Genomic DNA, 18,767 nt, shown 5'->3' on the forward strand with positions numbered 1-18,767 from the left:
AAGCTAGCAATGATCAACTATTAAATGCTACACACTGTATGCCAATATGTAAACAAAGAAACTCAACCCAAGATACGAGCGAGGCGATGTTAGGAAACAAAAAAATTGACAAATATTTAAAAAAATGATGAGAAAAAGATCCAGCTCCGGGTTAAAACTCATTCTGTACTTCAACACAACCACATCCAAGCGCGTCTCCTTTAAATTTAAGGCGGTATTGCACATAATCACAGACTACCCACGCCGTGAGCGCTCGGGTGTCTCGCTCTGTTCAGATGGAGAGAGTATATGGCAAACATTTGAAGAAATTGTACCTCTTTATTGAAAAGCAATTTACAGAAGCAATTTAATAGTATTGTTAATGGAGTGGTTTGAATGCGAACAGGGGTATTTGGTTCCGAACTACCGCGTGTATGCTGACAAATAGGTAAGCTTAGTTTACTAATTAATTGGAATTTACCTCCTGGAATTAATTAGTCTGAACGACGCATCAATAATTGCTTTGATTTCTTGTTACCCAGCCATTTTATTTTATAATTTAGTATTGTAGAGTGATTGAGATGCCTGTGATGTTTTCACTCGTTTCTGCTTAATGAAGTGGTTCTTTAAAAGTCGGTAACACATTAAAATGCATGATTCAAACCAATTCATTAAATGTTTTTACCGATTAGTCATTTAAAATTAGAGTAGCCAACTGAACATTTTCTCAACGAGAGTTGTTTAGTCAATTTGAAGCTGTAGCCTACATTTCAGTGTGTTCTGACAGCGCTTCTCCTAACGTCAATGATCCACTTGGGTACATTATTGTCTACATTAGTGGGTGTAGGCTATATTTCAAGACTTGATGGTAGGACTTCTGAAATGCCAGTTACGATTCATAGCAATTACCGTCTACATCCCAAGATGGCATAACGCCTAGTTTTGTAGGGTACTTAACATCATTAACAAATGCACTGATTAGTCGGATCTGCTAATGAGTTGGTTGTCCAAATATCTATTGTCTCGCAGTCAAAGTAGTGGAAACATTACCATCTCTTGCGCACAAACCAGATTTTACCTTTCTCCACGTCAGTAATGTTAATTTCATCCGTCCATTCTTGGGGACAGACATCTCTGTCACAGTGAAATGAGACTGTTTTCGCCATAACATCCATATCTCTACTGTTTTATTATGCATGAGAACTTCATCCTGTTGTCGATAAACGCCGGGCATGCCTATGCTAGTGATGTTGTTCAAAGCCTTGTCTCCTTGATCACAACGGAATGTGTGCTGGTACATTCACCCCCAGTGCTAGCCAATCTGTTTAATGTGACTTTTTCATATGCCTCAAAACCAGATAACTTGTAATTGATGTGTAAAGGGGTACATTTCCTTCATGCAGTAACCTATTCTATGTTTGACCTGCTGAGAGTTTCCACATGTGGTTGTGTTTGTGTCTGCACAAGCGTGTGAGTTGATGTTTGTGCACATGTGTGTGTGTGTGTGTGTGTGTGTGTGTGTGTGTGTGTGTGTGTTTGGCCAGCTGCTGTGCTATGTGTGGGTGGAGTAGTGTCAGAGGTCTTAGCCACTTACAGATACTTCCTGTCTCCATATAAAGTTGTGGAATATAGGGGTCACTGGTCAGGAATGATCATATTTCTGCTCTTATCGAGAACACAAACACAGTCTCCTCTCTCTTACTGTCTCTCCATCTGTGTCATTCACATATACAGCCAGTTTCACTAACTTTACATGAAAAATGTGTTCTTTTTCCCCTCCCTCCCTCCCTCCCTCCCTCCCCTCCCACTGTATGAACAGCATTGTACATAGGATAACACCACAAAGTATATAGTCGATAAAGCTTATTGGACATAATTCACTGTAAGGTATGTCGCTGGTCTAACTACAAATACCTCAGAGACACGGCGCATGGCTCGAGAAATGTGCAAGCAATTTAAAAGCAGAATCCACTTACACCAAATTGGATTCACCCCACAGAGCATGTCCACTACTGAGGGCCCCTTCTTCACAGGAACTAAAGTAACAGAGGGAATGTCTTTGTGTCCCTGGGGCCCTTATTATGTGTCCCCAAGACCTCCCCAAGCAAGCCGCAAGGCTTAGGAAAAAGTTACGATAAAATTGGGTCAGATGTGGTCTGCTAAGTATGTGAGAAATTAGAAGATTTACACCTACAACATACTGCTCATCGTCCCTATTTAATGTTGAGTTTACTTGACAAAAACAAATGTCTTGAAGCTTGAGCAGTTTATAACTTTGCACTTTGAGAGCAAGCAATGCTTGTCAGTGTTGTTGAATTTATGCCGGTAGTAGAAGAATTGTACATCGATGAGTTGCTTCTTTCCTGTGTGTTGAATCCATGTTCAAGTTTGAAACATGCCAACCTGACTCAGGTCAGGGAGGGAAAACTTCTGGAATGTTCATTAGGGTATCCAGGGAGCACTTAGCATTGGAGCTTTTTGGAGGAATCTTTTGAACTTGTGAACTGGGGTGGAAATAACACCACCTGGTAAGAGAATCTGTGTCTTGAGTTTGACCACATGAGGGGAATCAGAACATCAGAGAGAACTGTGTCTCGTTCAAACAACCACTGTTCCTGGTCCTCTATCAGTACAGAATAAAGTCAATTACACTCACCATCTGCAAATGCAGAATTGGATTGAGAACCCATGTTTGGTTATTTGCCTATGCTATGGATATACCATCTATCCAACTACTGTACTTCTATGTCTAAAGGTCCCATTAGCCATCAACGCTGCTTAATTAAGGTAATATCTCACTCAGACATTTTAGGACTTGACAGATGACCTTCTCACATTAAGCCTCTTGCTCCACCCTTCTGCTGGTGTCAATGGCTGCCTGTCTGAATTAGCCTTCAACATTCAGAGAACTAGTCTGTGTTGAAAGCAAACTGACTGTCTCCCTTGGCCATGCTAGCCAGCTAGCTACAACAGATAAACAATGACAATTTTAAATCTAAAACGTACACAGTACTCAAAGAGTTTGGTAAGAGGAGTAGAGCTGGTACAGTTAATATTTTTATACTTGCTAAATGGCATGTTCGCCCAAGTATGGGTATATTTGAGTACCTACTATGTTGCTGTGTTTTAACACAGAATTTCTCTATTATTACTCTCCATATTGCTGTGTGATTATTATAGTTGAGGATGAATCCTTGCACAGGTAAAAACTCAGGTAAATTATGCTTTTCTTTCCCCTGAGTTCCATTTGAATTTCTTGGAATGCATGACAGTGTTCATACATTATTCAACAGTAGGATTCAGCAGAAGGGAGATCAAACCCATTCATACCTCAGGCTGTCCTAATGGTGGATCCACACTGTGACAATATGGCACATGCATGCTTAGTATCTCTGTTTCTCATTCTCTCTCTCTCTCTCTGACTCACTCACTGTTGTACATGCTGTTGTCTGTGCAAGGGCATTCATGTTTCAGTCTGAGAAGTAATAGGGAGTATTGAACCAGCAATGGAGACAAGTGATTTATTTAAATCGGGCAGAGCTGGAGACTCCGGGACCTTAGCGAGTCACTAGCATCTCGTCATGTCACACAGGATGGTCGACGCTTCAACTGCCTCCGCCTCCCCGGCCTCCACCCTTGGTCCTGTGTTTCCGTTCATTGGGGGAATGCGTTCTCTGGTCGGATGTCAAGACAGTGTCTCCGTTGAGTGTGGCAGGGAGCCACGGCAAGCAGAACCATAATGCCGAAACATGTATTGTATTGTATTGTATCAAGGAATCACACAATACTACTGAGTCCTCCTGCCTAAACCAAATAAACAAAACCATATGCCTTAAGAATAAGCCACAAACTTCAAAACTTTAATTAATATAAATAATATGCTTTATAAATGATCCCTAATGGCTATTAGACTTTACACACTTGCTTTTGAATGATAAATCATGCCTTTTTAAAAGCCATTCAACCTTAAAGCCCCTCTTGTCCTTGAAAGACACCAGGATCTCCAGACTCGGCATAATTCAGTAAATCTGTCCAATGAATAATCTCAGATTTCGTTCAAACTGCCAGGATGGCTACAGAACTGCTGTCATAAACAAATCCTGTAGTAACAGTCTCTTTCGAAATTTGATGTAGAATTGGTGGGGGGGGGGGGGGGGGGGTAATTTCCACTAGCCAGTGGTGACAGGACCCTTCACTTTTAGTTGACACCAAATTTGAAAACTACCACCTCATAGAGACAGGCAAAACCCATTAAAAAACAAATAACCTGAAATCTCCTCTTGCTGGTTAGAGGAAAAACCACAATCGGTTCTGACATTGATTCACTGTGAGGCAAGCACCTGGCCAATTTAATCACCTCTGCCTCGATCTGATAACATTAATTGGCCCTCTTTAATATTTACGGATAGTCTTTAAGATAAGGAGATGTGTCCTTCTCTCGTACTGGGCCCTCTTTTTAAAGCAATTCTGTTTAGCGCCAAGCAGTAACAGCTAAAAAAAACAACAACCTCAGGATTAATCATCTTCCGAGACCAGTCACATTTTGTCAGGTTATCTTCAAAGCTGCAGACAAGAGACCTTGTGGCGTACAATTACCGACACAGACCTCCATCTTGACTGGACCTAAAAGGTCATCCTCATGTGTTAATGTCAGTCAGCATATGTTACATTAATACCAGCACTGAGGAGTAGTTATTTTGCCAGCTTTAGCCTTTGGCCCTATCCTCTCTCACAATCTTTTTTTTTTTTTTTTTTCAGAGTTCAAAGCTTCATAAAACTTTAACGCTACGAATGGATCTGCACTGTCATAACTTCAGAAGTGTGTGGGTTGCTGGGTGAAGACATGTTCAGTCCTTGTTGTTTGTCTCACCCAAAATAGCAACACTTTATATTCAGCAAAGACCTGTCCATTGAAAATGAAATTCAACCCAGGGTTTGTATTGATTGCTGTCAGTCTTATGTTTAACGAGTTTCATGTTTCACTGAACCAGAGATGGCTATTTTGATGAAATGTTGCAACTGTAGATGGTTGGTTTCATCCCTATTGTATAGGGGCTGTTTTGGCAAACGGGGGCGACTCCAGCCCCTATATGCCTCTCATTGTTACGCGCTGCACATGCTGATTGATCAACAAAGGAAAATGTTTGTATGTACAACGTATTCATCTTGACAATAAGCAAGCCTGCCAGCACTACTGGTGCACCACATGTGGGAAGCTCTATAGTGTGAATCCAAATGCCTCACAGCTCTTTTGATATTTTCCTTCCACAGTTTTCACCAGTCGACTGCGCTAATTAGAGTCTGGAACAAGTTGGAGTGATTAGCAAACTGGAAGCTTTCAAATGGATATCTGTGCTGGCTCAGCGTGTCGGAATGATCAAAGCCTTTGCGCCCAGTTGAGCCACATGTGAGCACATCCTGTCTGATAGGCGTGCGTTCTCCAGCTCTGGGTTTCCGCATTGGCTATTGTGTTCAACGGACACGCTTTCTACTCTGAACTGCGGAGCCTCCCTGGATGCGATGGAGGGAGCCCCAGAGAAGCCCAGCCCTCGAGCTCACCGACCCAAACACAACCCTGGGCCACCTGCTGGACTGACCCTGGGCCAGTCCCGGAGCACAGAGGACGTGTCCGTGGAGCGACTCTCCGGAGCCGGTTTCCTCAAAGGCTTCTCTCTGCGGAACGTCAGCCTCTGTGTGGTGGACGGGGTCCGGGACATGCTCCAGAGAAGCCGGGGCGCCTCCCCGGAACCCCGTCGCAGGCTCAACGGGGAGACTGCGGGCCGCTGGAGCCCTCGGCTGCTGCGTTTGCCCAGGGGCCCCCGGGCGGCCCTCAGGGCCCCACCAGCCGAGGTGCAGAGGGAGGGGGCGCTACGCTACATGGTCGCTGACGACTCCCACTGCATGGGGAGCAGCGCCCAGTGGCAGAAGTGTCGTCTGCTGCTGAGGAGGACTGCGGGCGGGGTCGCGGAGCGGGAGGCGTTCCTGCTGGAGTTCTACGTGCCCCCCAAGGTTGTTCCCCCCCCCCATTCACTATCTTTGGTTTGTGAAACACAACACTCATCATTTGACTGCAAGTGTGTGGTTTCCATATGCAGTCCTGGGTGAAAACCCCCAGCAGGTTGGAGATTTGTTCATTGTTATTTTTGAATTGTGCCCTAACACTTAGTACAAATGAATAATACGTGTCCTGCCTGTTACCTAGTCTTCAAAGCCTAAAGTGAGTGTGCCACTGTCAGCCATTGTGGAGGTTCGGACAACCATGCCCCTGGAGATGCCAGACAGAGACAACACCTTCGTTCTCAAGGTCAGCAACACAGCTGACATAACTTAAACCTTGAACCTATCAAGCATAGTCAAGCTACAACGTGTATGAAAAATAATACAAATTCTGCTAATGAAATCAACCAAAGGAAAGAAAGGCTGAAGTTCTGTACACGGTCTTAACAAAATGGTGAATGTAATGAGTACAGCCTAACTCAAATTAGGACAGCAGCTACTGGTGTGTGATATGTTGAAAATGACTGAGATAAAAATAGTTTAACATTCAGTTTCCATTAGAAACCACAGCTAAATATGGCACCTTAACTTGGATTGTCAGTTCAAAAACAAGCTTCTAATTGGATGTTATATCTTCATATTTTCCACTTGGTATTTGAATGTTTTATAGATGGTAATATTGTAACTGAATAGCCTGATTTTAGTGACTTACTCTGTAAATACCTTAATAAGGTTGTAGCACATGACAAGGTAGTAACTTTGTGAACATAAGAAGTGGCATATGACAGACATTGTAATCCTAAAACCTCGATATAAAATGTACCTTCACGTTCTGGGCCATAGAGCATGTAGCTTAAACTGTTGTAGCACATGACAAGGTAGTAACTTTGTGAACATAAGAAGTGGCATATGACAGACATTGTAATCCTAAAACCTCGATATAAAATGTACCTTCACGTTCTGGGCCATAGAGCATGTAGCTTAAACTGTTGTAGCACATGACAAGGTAGTAACTTTGTGAACATAAGAAGTGGCATATGACAGACATTGTAATCCTAAAACCTCGATATAAAATGTACCTTCACGTTCTGGGCCATAGAGCATGTAGCTTAAACTGTAAACAGGAAAGAGTGAACCGGGTATGTAAAACAAGTGAGGGGGGTAGAAAAGGGAGGAATGCATTTCAAAAGAATCAATCGTACACATGCAGTTAAAATAGCAGGTCATACAAAACAACTGGTTTGTGACATTTTCCGTGTATCTGTGATTTTGAACTCTATTCCATATCGAGTCTTAACACCTTGGTCATATTGTAGGTGGAGAATGGAGAAGAGTACATCTTGGAGACTTTAGACTCTCTACAGAAGCACTCGTGGGTGGCTGACATTCAGGACTGCATAGACCCAGGGTAAAAAAAACAGAAGACTCCTCCTACGTGCGCAGCTAAGTGAAAATGGATGTGCATCCACTCTCCATCTCCACAAAATGTGAAAACGCAGGGGGTGGATCCTCTAAAAGAAAGGTGTCACTGGATATTCACAACACCGTTAATATCGCCAGATCCTGTGAATTCCGATGCGTTTTCGATGGAGAGGAGGCTTGTCGGATGCACCCATAGTATTTACTGCACATGCCCAAAATGGATGTCCACTTGTAATCGTGTCAGTCTCGGTGACTGTGTCTGTTTGCTGTTTGTGACAGGGATAGTGGAGACGACATTGAGCTGACATCATGTCCTCATGGCCAGTTCCCCTCTGTGTCGACCTGCAGTTGTGAGCTCGAATCTCCAAGTGAGTTTCGCATTTCGAACTCTCCTCTCTTTGGCCAAAAGTAGAACAGCTTTCATTTTACCTTCCATTATATTTACTATGTACAATAACTATATGCAGTCAATAAAATAACTGGAATTTTAAGATCAATCTTTTTTAAAGATTTGACCTCTTCCAGGTCAAATTGGGCTCTGGGGCGATAGATTTGAAGCTTGTTATCTCAGTGTCAGGCTGTAGGTTTTGTATCCGGTAACTGTAACCAGTCCTCCATGCTCTGTCCTTGTCCCGATCAGGACTACACCGGAGCAGCCAGCCCCGCTCTGGCCCCTGTGGCCCTTCAGGTCCCCGGTGTAGGACCCTGGCCTCCCCTGTCCACCCTGCACACGTCCCCCTGGAGCGCTTCCTCCAGTCTCTGGAGACCGTCAGACCCGGAGCAGGTACTGTCTAGCTCTCTGAATGCTACAGGGCTATTTAAACGTGATGTGCAGATTCTACTGTGCAGTTTGTACAGCTACTCTATGTACAGCTAGACCTTTTTTGGTGATTGTCAGATTAAGGATTTCCATTGATAGTCTTTTTGTGATGGTTTCAAAGGTAGAGAAGTGTACTGTCTATATGTTTACAACTACAGTACCTTACCTGAGTTTTATAGAACTGTCCCAATGAGTTATTGTTTTTTTTTTTTTTTTTTTTTTCTTCTTTATAGAGGGTTTACTCAGTACTGATACAGACACCTCTCTGACCTGTTACCCATGGTTTCACGGCACGCTGTCGAGGGTACGTGCTGCGCAACTGGTGTTGGTGGGCGGTGTTCGAAGCCACGGGCTCTTTGTGATTCGCCAGAGCGAGACACGCCTCGGAGAATTTGTCCTCACCTTTAACTTCCAGGGCAAGGCCAAGGTAAGGTCACACAGGGACTCGTTCCACAGCCAAATAGACCCACACATTTGACTCAACTGAAAACCTATGAAAAGGTCAAACATTCACTTCTATCTTCTATGGACTTCTTGCTAGGCATCTTGTGAGCTATTATCAAAAGTTCTTAAAGAACGAAAGAAGAGTTTCTAAAGAGTTTGGCAGAGTAAAGCCCTTCTCAGAGGTTGAGATGGCGAACGGTATGGTCAAACAATTAAAGATGCTGTAAAGTGGAATTGAAAATGAGTTTTAAGTTCATCACACCACAGAAGAATGTGTTGTTAACAGCAACACTAGCTAAAATCAATTGCAGATATCAGAACAGACCTACCTGCAGTCTCTGAGTGTTTTGTGTTAATTACTTTGTCTTTGCATCGTACCAGCTGAGTAACAGAATGCAACGGTCTGTGTTGTGACGTAGATGGGTGGCTGTGACGTAGATGGGTTGGGTTTCACCAATCGTATACATGCTACTTTTGGGTTTTTCCCCGCCTATACAAAACCTGAGCTGAAAACGGGTGAGAAACTGCTCAATGGTCTAACAAAGTTTTAGAGCTTTGCACATGCTTTCAGCAACTCATATGCATATACAACACGTATATAATGTACTGATAAGCAAATCATGGAATTTGCTTTACAGCATCTTTGACGATAGAATGAGCACTGCAAGTGTGCCAGTCTTAATTTCAAAATGAATTTATTGTTATATATATTGTATTCATATGAAATTATGAGTTGTTTTTTCTGGATAGTCTAAATGCCTTGGTGATGGCTCCAACCATTCGCGGGAAGAAAGTAGATTTTCTGGTCTTTTCTTTGACTGAAGTGAAAGGCACACCATCTCTCTCTGAAACCAAAAATGATTCCGTAAAGAGTCAAGGAGATCAACGGTGCAAGGTGTACAGGACGGTGTAGTTAAGTGTAACAATTCAGCCAAGCAAACACATACCCGTGGCAGTTGAGGAGGCTGGCTGATGCTGGCTCTCCATGATCTGTTGAGGATCGTTCATCTTAACCTCTTCCCTGGACTTCAGCTTGATGAGAGAAAATTCATTAATAACATTTAGACGGATGTATATTGCGATACACAAATAATTTCTGTAAAACGCTCACTATATCATAATGCAGTGCAGTGGTGTTAATGAAAATAGTATATGAAACTAACCTTTTGGTTGAACCACTTCTTCAAAATAGAATAGTATCTCCGCTTCCTGGTTTTCTTTGCCGTGGCGGTGGAATGAGTTTCATTCTTCACTTCTCCAGATTTAGGATCACCAGGTGATGACACTTGAGTGACATTTCGAGATTGTGTTGTGCCACATGTGTTTAGGAGCTCATTTGTCAAGGATTTGGCCATAATGCTAATAAAATAAGGATCCTGAATATTGACAGCCACCTTGAGCACTTCGTTGGTTCCAAACGTGAGCAGAAGCTCCTTATAAACATTTCGGAAGATCCTGTGAATCTTCAGATCGGGGGGGTAGGTGTGTGTCCCCGATAGGCCAGATGCTGCGTAGAAATCTGACAGCACCAGCATTGTGACGTCTCTTGACATCTCCTCTCTCTCAGATGCGTGTGGACATATTTCCACCAGCAGTTTCAGAGACATCGTGAGCACCAAGGACTGATAATCCTCTCTGTTTAGCACTTCAGAGGATGTGGAAACGGATGTAAGCGAGTCTCCAGTTTGTCCACGGTGGTTGATCAAATTATCTGCGCTGCTTGACAATTGAACCAAAGTTAAGACTCCTTGAACTATCTTTCTCGTAGCCATGCTAGTTCTGGATACAGAGGTCCTGTTGAAAGCTTTAGAATTGGACACGATGTCAGTTGAACCTATTGAGATTGCGTCCATCATTTCCCTTTTCATCACATTGGACAGCTGATTGAGTGTGTTGTCATAATCCAACGACGTACTGGGATCAATTCTGATAGGAATGACCCTGCAGGCAGATGTGCTTTGTCCCTCAAGATCAGAGGCATATGGCTTCTTATTAAGCCTGTGTGATCTTCTTTGGGAGAGTTGCCTGCAGAAATGTCTCAAGATCATCTTCAATGATTCCTCCGCAAAAATGGGGAGAAGCCGAGCGCATAATGTACTGGACGCAGTGCAGGTCCTGTCTCGCCATTGTAGCCACAAGAGGGTGGAATCCAAAGTCCTCTTGCCCAGTTTAAAGATGTGCGACGAGCCTTTGCCATCTCGAACGAGGTCGTCGACAATCTCCAAAAATTTGTGAGTGAAATCGTGGAGGACCTCCGCGGACATCATCTTCTGGAGCTTTCGAATGGCATAGCGAAGGCATCGCGGGTGAGGTATACCCCTCCCGTCCTCCTTGTTGGTCGGCTTTACACTCTCCACCATCTCGTCAGCTATGGCACTAGCGGCCTGTCTGACTTGAATGAGGAGGTTTCCTGGGAGCGTGTCCTCAGTGCCAAATGATTCCTCAATGATGGTGCTCCTGATAATGGGACGGCCAACAGGAACTAAACCAGTAGGCATAGCAGTGCCAGGTATTACCAAAACCCTCTCCTGCTCTGGCCTTGATTTTGTGGAGGCACCTTTGGCAGTACTTCTACGCCTGATTCGCTTGTGTTCCAGCTCGCAAAGTCTAGCTGCTTGAGATGATGCTATGCTGTCATTTAAGCGGATGGACCCATGAGCTGTTTCTTCCTGCTGGCTGGACCTAGGTTCTACTGTTATGCACTGGTTTGATCTCTGAACGATCAGAAACTCCTTCACTTTGCTCTGCACGTGGTGGTACATATTGAAAGCAACATCCCAGATCCGCCTCTCGGATACCTGAGCTGTGGTTGGTCCATGACTGTACGACGATTCGATTGGCTGGGTGAGCTCTTCAAAGTCGTTCACTACGCTCTTGATGATCTCACTGGCAGTGTCAACTGGCAATGATGAGGTGGGACAATCGACGTCTAGCCCAATAGGGTGCACAGTTGAGTAATCAAGGTCTTTATTGCCACCACCTGGGCTTAAGGTGTCGTTTTCGCTCCCTGTCCACCCATCCCTAGCTGTCCAAGTTGATGCGTTCAGGAGTCCACTAACATCCTCCAAAGCTTGTGTGTGAAATTCAGGGCTTTGAAGTCTTTGAAGGCCCCCACTAGAAAGACACAGGAAACATGCAATGTCTTCAATGGGAATGGTGTCCCCTTGTTCCCTTGATGCGAAAGCCGTCTCAAGAGAATCTTCTGGAAGGAAGTCTTCAAATGGAGATGATGTCTTTGGCGAGTGGGACATGTCCTCCAGCTGAGTGAGGACGCCACTCACGAACAGAGTGACCTCGAGGGACTCATCAGATTGACTTTTTCTCAAAGAGGAGGAGCATGCATCAGTGGCTGGTTTGTCTTTAAAGGAGGTAAGGATGGTTGAAATGACCTCTCTGGTTTTGGTGGCAAACCGTCGCGCTCTCTCTTTCGCCGTGGTTGATCCAAAGCCACGTTCCGAGTTCTCTATAAGCAGAGGAACTGTACCAGTGTAACACGGCAGGTTAGGTTCCCTTTCACTAACTGTCCTCACCCCCTGGCTCTGCTGTGGGAGAGAGAAATCCTTAATTTTTTCCTGGACACCATGGTAGAGAAGGGCAGTCGCAGACCGAATCCTGCTTTGAAGCTTTTGGATACTTTCTAGTACGCTGCTCTGTCTCTGCAGTCCTTCTGTAGGCTGTGCCATTCTCTGTAGGTCCTCAACAAATATCTCCACTATGTCAGAGGCGACAGCATCCGCATTTTGTGTGGAAAGGACATGTCTGTCCTTTGTCAAGGTGCTATGATCTATTTGGTTTGCGTCAGAGTTGAATGCGGCAAGTGTGCTCGTCACGTTGTTGAACTTGACTAGGAGTTCACTCACAGCTTGTGTGGCAGCTGTCTGAAAGTCCTCACGGAACAGCGATTGAACTGAGTGGCTCGAGAGAGTCGCGTGTGGGGGGAACTGGGCATCGCAATCAGGAACAGACAGGTCATCGTGTATTGATGAATGTTTGCCGAGGGAGATTTTCTCAAGCTGAGAGAGAACTTCCCATACAAAACCTTGTCTTTCACAAGATTTGTTCCAGGCTTTTCCCTCCTCAGCAGAGGAGTGGTCCTCGTTTGAGCCGTCTGTGTCACATAAAAGTAGGAGCTCTGCAATGACCTCTTTTGTGCACGTTGTCAATAGGAGCTTTTGTTCCAGTGGGTTCTTCTGTGTCCACAGTGGCCTGGAGGGGTCACTAAGCCCTCCTGGAATAGCGACTTTTTCTGAACTCTGTTGTAACACTGAATTACTTTTGCTTCTGATTCCCATTTTGGCCTGGGGTGGTAGAGGACTGGTTTCCCTACTTTCTAGCGGTGTGGACTGGTCATCAGCGGCAGCGTTACATGTACTTTGGCATGTAGGTGGTCTCGTACAAAAGAATGCCTTCAGTTTGTGTTCCGTTCGTTTAAAGACTTGAAAAACGGTAGACCACACGGCGTGCTCACAAGTCGGAGGCTTTTCGTGCCTAGCAAACTCTTTCAAATGCTCCATACTGGCGACAAAGGTTTCAACAACAGCAGATGCTGCTGCCTCTACGCGATGAGCAGATTTAGCAACAGACTCGGCTGATTGCGAAGACAACAGCACAGCACTCGCTTTTTTCATTAGAATCTCACTCACAGCTTTCTTTGCGGATAGCTCAAACTCCCGGCTCGACAGTTTCATCATGGGTTTAGGCTGAGACCTGTAAATTGAACCAGTTTCACTGATACTTGACTGACTGTTTGTACGTCTTCTATTCAGAGAATCCACATTCTGTGACACTAGGGCTTTTGCTTTGTCATAGTTTGAAGCCAGAATCTTTAACTTTGTAGATAAGGAATCGAGCAGAATAACATCCCTTTTATCACCACTGGCTACAATTACGTCAGAAATGGTTGTCATGACGTCTCTTGTTAGGCAGCTGCTTTCTCGGCCAGCTTTGTTTCCACTCTCAAAATGAACAGCTGAAAAAGATTGTTTGTTTGTTGTAGGAATCTTCTTCTTTTTCCGGTTTTTGGTTAAACTGGAGAGTGATTCTCCCCTTCTCCCTGATCTCTGAATAGGAGTTTGACTTGGGGAAGCGCTTTGAAAGACCAGTGAAACACTAGAAATGACTTTTTTTGCTGCCTCCTCCATCATGGCAGGACTTGGTTTCTGGAAGCCAGAAGTATGGCTTCTAATGTATAATTTATCAGCAATTTCTTTCATGGACTGCTGCAGGTTTCCCTTGAGAGACTTGAAAAGACTGTCCTCTGGGACACCAAGGAGGATTTTTAGGGCGTCAGAACTGTTCGAGTCACTTGACTGCTCCTCTGACTGAGGGGCTGGGGACCTTTAACGTAAACAGACACCAACCCGGTTAATTTAATGATGAAAAAAGTTTCCAAATGATGGTACTTCAAAATTACTCTGTGTTGTCACATATATGTACCTCAAAACCAAAACATCTATACACCTGTATACTTAATGTTCTAAAAGTAAGTATTGCTTGGCAACATAGCATATTTCATATTAGTTTTGCAGAAGCAATTTTAAGTACTAAGCTACATTGAAATACATGTAGAAACATACCTCAGGGAGGGCGTTGAGACATGCGCTTCCCCGCTTCCGTTCTTCCGGCTCTTTCCAGTAAGGTCCTTCCTCCTGTGCTTCAGCTGGGTGGTGTGTTGCAGTCCCTGGTCCTTTTTGTCCACATGTGAAGAGGAAGGAGATGAGGTCTGGACGTGATTCCTTGGGCTGGACTGTCCACTGCCACTGGCCATCTCAGCCTGGCTGACTGTCACGACACGGGACATGTCCAAGCTCGAGACCGATGACGCTCGTGGTTTCCATGGCAGTGTTGGGGTCTCCACTTCTTTCTTAATGTCAAGAATCTGGTAGAGGCCTGGCAGTACTGATTTTGTGACAGAATCTGAGACCAACTGTACAATCTTTGAGCACACTTGTGTAAGCTCTGGACCCAACTGTATTTCACAAGAAAGAATGTGCCAGATATGTTACTGTAGATACACCTATATAACACCCATAGCAAAGGCTTTATTGAAATAGGCAGAGAAGTCACATACATTCCGACTTTGTCACTCTTACCTGATCAAAAACACCATCTTCCAGCATCATCCATTGCCTGAAAAACAATATAGGTAAATGCGATAGATTTGACCATCCAATTCCAGTTTTTTATTGGCAAATATTGGACACAACTTACTCCTTTGTGACCTTCTGCAGGAAGTTGATAAGCATGGCATGATGGCACTCCTCAACCGGATTGTGGATGCCATGTTCCACTTCTGTAACTGATACCTTTACGTTTATCTCCTATTACACATACAAGGGAGCAAATTGATTTTCTCAGACAAGAAGCAATAGTTCAAAATGTTCTTTCTGTAACAAGGGCTGTGGAAGATGAAAGTGGAACCCAATAACAAAATTATCATAATTTAGCACTTTAAATGAAGGCCTTTGTTTGAGATAAGAGACGCAATGACCTGGTAAAACAATTACCTCGTCCAAGGGGTCTGCCTTCTCACAGACATGCCAGTCTGGAGGCAGAGGCGGTGACATCTCTGCTTCACAGGAGATGCTCTTTCAATCTAAGAAGATTATACATTGAATATTTGAGTTAACAGAAGTGATCATATAATAACTGTGCGTGGGCAGTTACAAGCTTAACAACACAATGAAGAAATCACAGGCTTGAGTTCCATGACATAACTGGTCAATCATTATGACATCATTGCAGATGCCTCACAACAGGTTTTATGTTCCACTTAGTCTACTTTCATTTTCTCTGACTAGCCTATATATATATATATATATATATATATATATATATATATATATATACTATGATACTTTGCATAATCCATCATTTAAAACATGTTTTGTTTGATATGAACTACAAAACTATATATATATATATATTGATGGATTATGCAAAGTATCATAGTGTATATTATATAGTTTAGTAATTTTGCTCACAGGAAAGTGTAACAGTAGATACAAGGTTGGACACCCCCCTTCTGTATTCTTTATATATTATTTAATGTACACTTTTAAATCCACCTGGGGCCTACCTTAAGCTTCTTTGGCATTACTGTCATCTGAAGTATGAATGTTTGCAAGTGCAAGCGCAGGGACTACAGAATTACATGACATCACACAAACATGACAGACCCCATTGTGACATAATCCGAGCCAGTGATAGATTGAAGCAATTTAGTGCAGGATGAAATATCACAGCATTCTAAATAGGATTATTTTAGGAAGTTTGTGTCTTTAGTTCGGAAACTATTTACTTAGAACATGGTCAATTGTCTATCGGTCTCTTTAGATTGGAGTGTTTGTAAATTCACTGTGAGGTGCAATTACCACAATGGCCATGGCTGAGAGGTTTGGACTGTTGGCTGAACAAATGTAGATGGTCCTCTTCATTGAAAAACAAACGTCAGAAGCCAAAATTAAATTATAAAATTAAAATGTAATACCTAAACATAACACAACCACTATATACTGTCAGAGCAAATAATTGGAATACGGGAGGGATGGGGGATTCTTTCAAAACAATTTATCCAAGTGGCCAGTTACATAATTATGCACATTCACATATGCATTCACATGGACATTGGCCACAATCACAACATTGGCAGACCTTAAGATGCATGTACACAGTAGAGGGATTTTCCTGTCTGAGTTGAATTGGTTTCTGTGTTGGCCTTAACTACGCGCACATCAATCTTCTGCCGCTCGCGGATGTATTGTCGTACTGTATGTCTGCGTGATATCTCGTGGTATCCCGTGACACCTGTGCTTGCGGCACACTGCGGTGTGTGTGTGTGTTCCTGCAGCACCTGCGTCTCTCCGTGGACTCGCGGGGCCAGTGTCATGTGCACCACTTGTGGTTCCAGAACGTCGTAGACATGCTGCAGCACTTCCACTGCCACCCAATCCCCCTGGAGTCCCGCGGAGCCTCTGATGTCACGCTCCGCCATTACGTTCAAATGCAACGCAGCTGTCCAGGTAAAAAACAAACAAACATCTGGTGTACTAACGTATAACATGCATATGATGCTTCTGCAGTATGTCTGTTTCACTTTCAATGACTCAATCTTCCTCGTATTCCAGGATGGCTTAGCTATTCCCGGCACGATTGTATGACCTGTCTGCATGTCACACACATTGTCCCCCTTATTGTAGGGCCTTTTCACTTCAGCCTTTCCTGTAGGTTCTCATTCGAGGGAAACCTACAGGAGGGGGGACACATCCAGGATCAGATATTCATAATCGAGGAAAACCGAAAGTCTAGTGAAAATCAGCCACTGGAAAGATGTGAAAGGGGGGCACTTTCCTAAGACCCCACTTCTCTTCTCCTCCCATGTGGGATTTCCCGTCTGTGCTCAGCCCTCTTTTCTACCCTCCGCTGGTTCCTCTCTTTTCCTGTCTCACTCCAGTGCAGCTGCAAATGCTCTGCTCCGATGCTGGGTTCTCTGCTTTCATTAAGAGAGAGCATTAGAACCACGTTTTTCAAACAAATCCCAACTCTTATTTCGTTTGCATATTGGTTGTCTGGATAAATACTTAAATATGCATGGGAACTGAATTTCTACGGATGCATTTGACGAAGGAGTGTAACGTGTGCTCATCGGGTGTGGTCATCTGGACACATTTAGATGTCTGAAAAATCCTAACATTTGTTTCCTTTGCGTATTGCGCTCTGTTGTAGAGCTCAGTGTGTCGAGGACATCCACCCCTGTCAGAGAGCCTGCCTGTCGAAACGGCTTCCACCAATCGGCACACTTCTATCCTGGAGTGTTGCACTCCATGGGCCAGTCTGTGGAGGCTCCTCACGCACCGGGCTCTCCTGCCCTATCCCGTGGCCCTCCCGCCTTCCCCAGGCTGGAGGGCAACAGTGCAGGGAACGGAGGAGGCCTGAGGAGTCGAAGTGGCAGTACAGAACACTTACTGGCGCCATCCAGTGGCTCTGCTGATGAACAGCAGGAGAATGATGTCACACAGAGGACAAGAGCTGTAGAGAATCAGTACTCACTCTATTGAGGATTAAAAAAAAACTGGTCACATCTGATACTGATGTATTTGTAGGATTTAGGATAAATACATATATTTTTTTTAACACTTAATGGACCCAGTATCCGGTCCAGTAAACGGTGAGTATACCAAGGGGGGAAAAAAAATATATTGAAGTCAGGTATGTGTAAGTAAGGGTTCCAGTGACAAAGTGAATCTGCAGCGAGCTGTCTAATGTACTGTGAGTAGCCTAGCTCCTCAGACTCTATTGCTGTAATTAGTTATAACCTCCAGTCTGGAAGCACTGTTATTTACAAGGGTGTACAAGAAACTGCTGACTGAACTGGGATAGTTATCCTAAATAACTTGTAAATTGTTAAAATCTCTAGACCAAATATTCATATCCACCTCTGAACTAAAGACTGTAGTGTTGAATATCCTTTAACCCTCGTGCTGCCTTCGGGTCACATGACCCAAAGGTTCATAACGAACCATCGTTGTGTTTACCCAATTTTACCCAATACAAAAACAAATACAAATAATTTTCTTTTAACCCTCGTGCTGCCTTCGGGTCACATGACCCAAAGGTTCATAACGATTGTTTTTGTATGAGGTAAATTTGTCGCAATACGACGGTGGGTCACAATGACTGATGGGTCAGAATGACCCGAAGATAACACAAGGGTTAAGCAGGAAGATGCTTTCAATTAAACTCAAGACAATCTTCACTGAATGATTGATTCAATGAATGAATACTCCATCTCCTACTGTGGTACAATGGTGAATGTTAAGTCCAATGTTTTGTGAATATTGAAATATTTTGGCAACTCGATAGGACCTTGACCCTGTAAAATAATGTCTTAACTCTGGTTATGACTTTGGATTTATGTGACAAAAATGAAGATGTAAACGCAGTGGACATGAGATTATTTTACATGTGATTCCATATCAATGCAATCATTACAATAAAATTGTATTTGTAATTACTGTGCTACTTTGCAAGTCATACAGTGGTTCATAGTTCAACCGTTTCTTCTTGAAAGGCATAGGATGTTGACTTCATACATTGTGAGCCTTTT

The 18,767-nt window shown here is 43.7% G+C and overlaps 2 protein-coding genes across 2 annotated transcripts; one reads left to right on the forward strand and one right to left on the reverse strand.

The window, feature by feature from the left end:
- The first annotated feature begins 244 nt into the window (after positions 1 to 244).
- On the forward strand, positions 245 to 18,679 carry LOC134039324 (SH2B adapter protein 2-like). Its single transcript, XM_062485128.1, has 9 exons — positions 245 to 427; positions 5,251 to 5,988; positions 6,182 to 6,283; positions 7,293 to 7,384; positions 7,678 to 7,766; positions 8,039 to 8,182; positions 8,452 to 8,645; positions 16,512 to 16,683; positions 17,387 to 18,679. Exons 2-9 carry the CDS (start codon positions 5,500 to 5,502, stop codon positions 17,716 to 17,718), a joined length of 1,614 nt encoding a protein of 537 aa, XP_062341112.1. The 5' UTR covers positions 245 to 427; positions 5,251 to 5,499; the 3' UTR covers positions 17,719 to 18,679.
- Positions 9,358 to 15,345, reverse strand: LOC134039323 (uncharacterized). The gene is made up of 7 exons (XM_062485127.1): positions 15,169 to 15,345; positions 14,873 to 14,982; positions 14,755 to 14,791; positions 14,239 to 14,630; positions 9,826 to 13,999; positions 9,610 to 9,694; positions 9,358 to 9,507 (listed from the first exon to the last, which is right to left on the reverse strand). Exons 1-7 carry the CDS (start codon positions 15,226 to 15,228, stop codon positions 9,389 to 9,391), a joined length of 4,977 nt encoding a protein of 1,658 aa, XP_062341111.1. The 5' UTR covers positions 15,229 to 15,345; the 3' UTR covers positions 9,358 to 9,388.
- Positions 18,680 to 18,767: the final 88 nt, after the last annotated feature.

This window comes from Osmerus eperlanus, chromosome 19 (assembly GCF_963692335.1).
Source record: "Osmerus eperlanus chromosome 19, fOsmEpe2.1, whole genome shotgun sequence".
Taxonomy (NCBI): domain Eukaryota; kingdom Metazoa; phylum Chordata; class Actinopteri; order Osmeriformes; family Osmeridae; genus Osmerus; species Osmerus eperlanus.

What these genes read in the sequence shown, in the direction of transcription:
- LOC134039324 (XM_062485128.1), top strand. Translation starts at nt 5,500, where the DNA reads ATGGAGGGAGCCCCAGAGAAGCCCAGCCCTCGAGCTCACCGACCCAAA. An exon ending in CAGGACTGCATAGACCCAGG is followed by an intron (nt 7,385 to 7,677) that starts GTAAAAAAAACA and finishes TGTTTGTGACAG; the next exon opens with GGATAGTGGAGACGACATTG. An exon ending in GACCGTCAGACCCGGAGCAG is followed by an intron (nt 8,183 to 8,451) that starts GTACTGTCTAGC and finishes TCTTCTTTATAG; the next exon opens with AGGGTTTACTCAGTACTGAT.
- LOC134039323 (XM_062485127.1), bottom strand. Translation starts at nt 15,228, where the DNA reads ATGTCACCGCCTCTGCCTCCAGACTGGCATGTCTGTGAGAAGGCAGAC. An exon ending in AGGCAGACCCCTTGGACGAG is followed by an intron (nt 14,983 to 15,168) that starts GTAATTGTTTTA and finishes TATGTGTAATAG; the next exon opens with GAGATAAACGTAAAGGTATC. An exon ending in CTGCAGAAGGTCACAAAGGA is followed by an intron (nt 14,792 to 14,872) that starts GTAAGTTGTGTC and finishes ATTGTTTTTCAG; the next exon opens with GCAATGGATGATGCTGGAAG.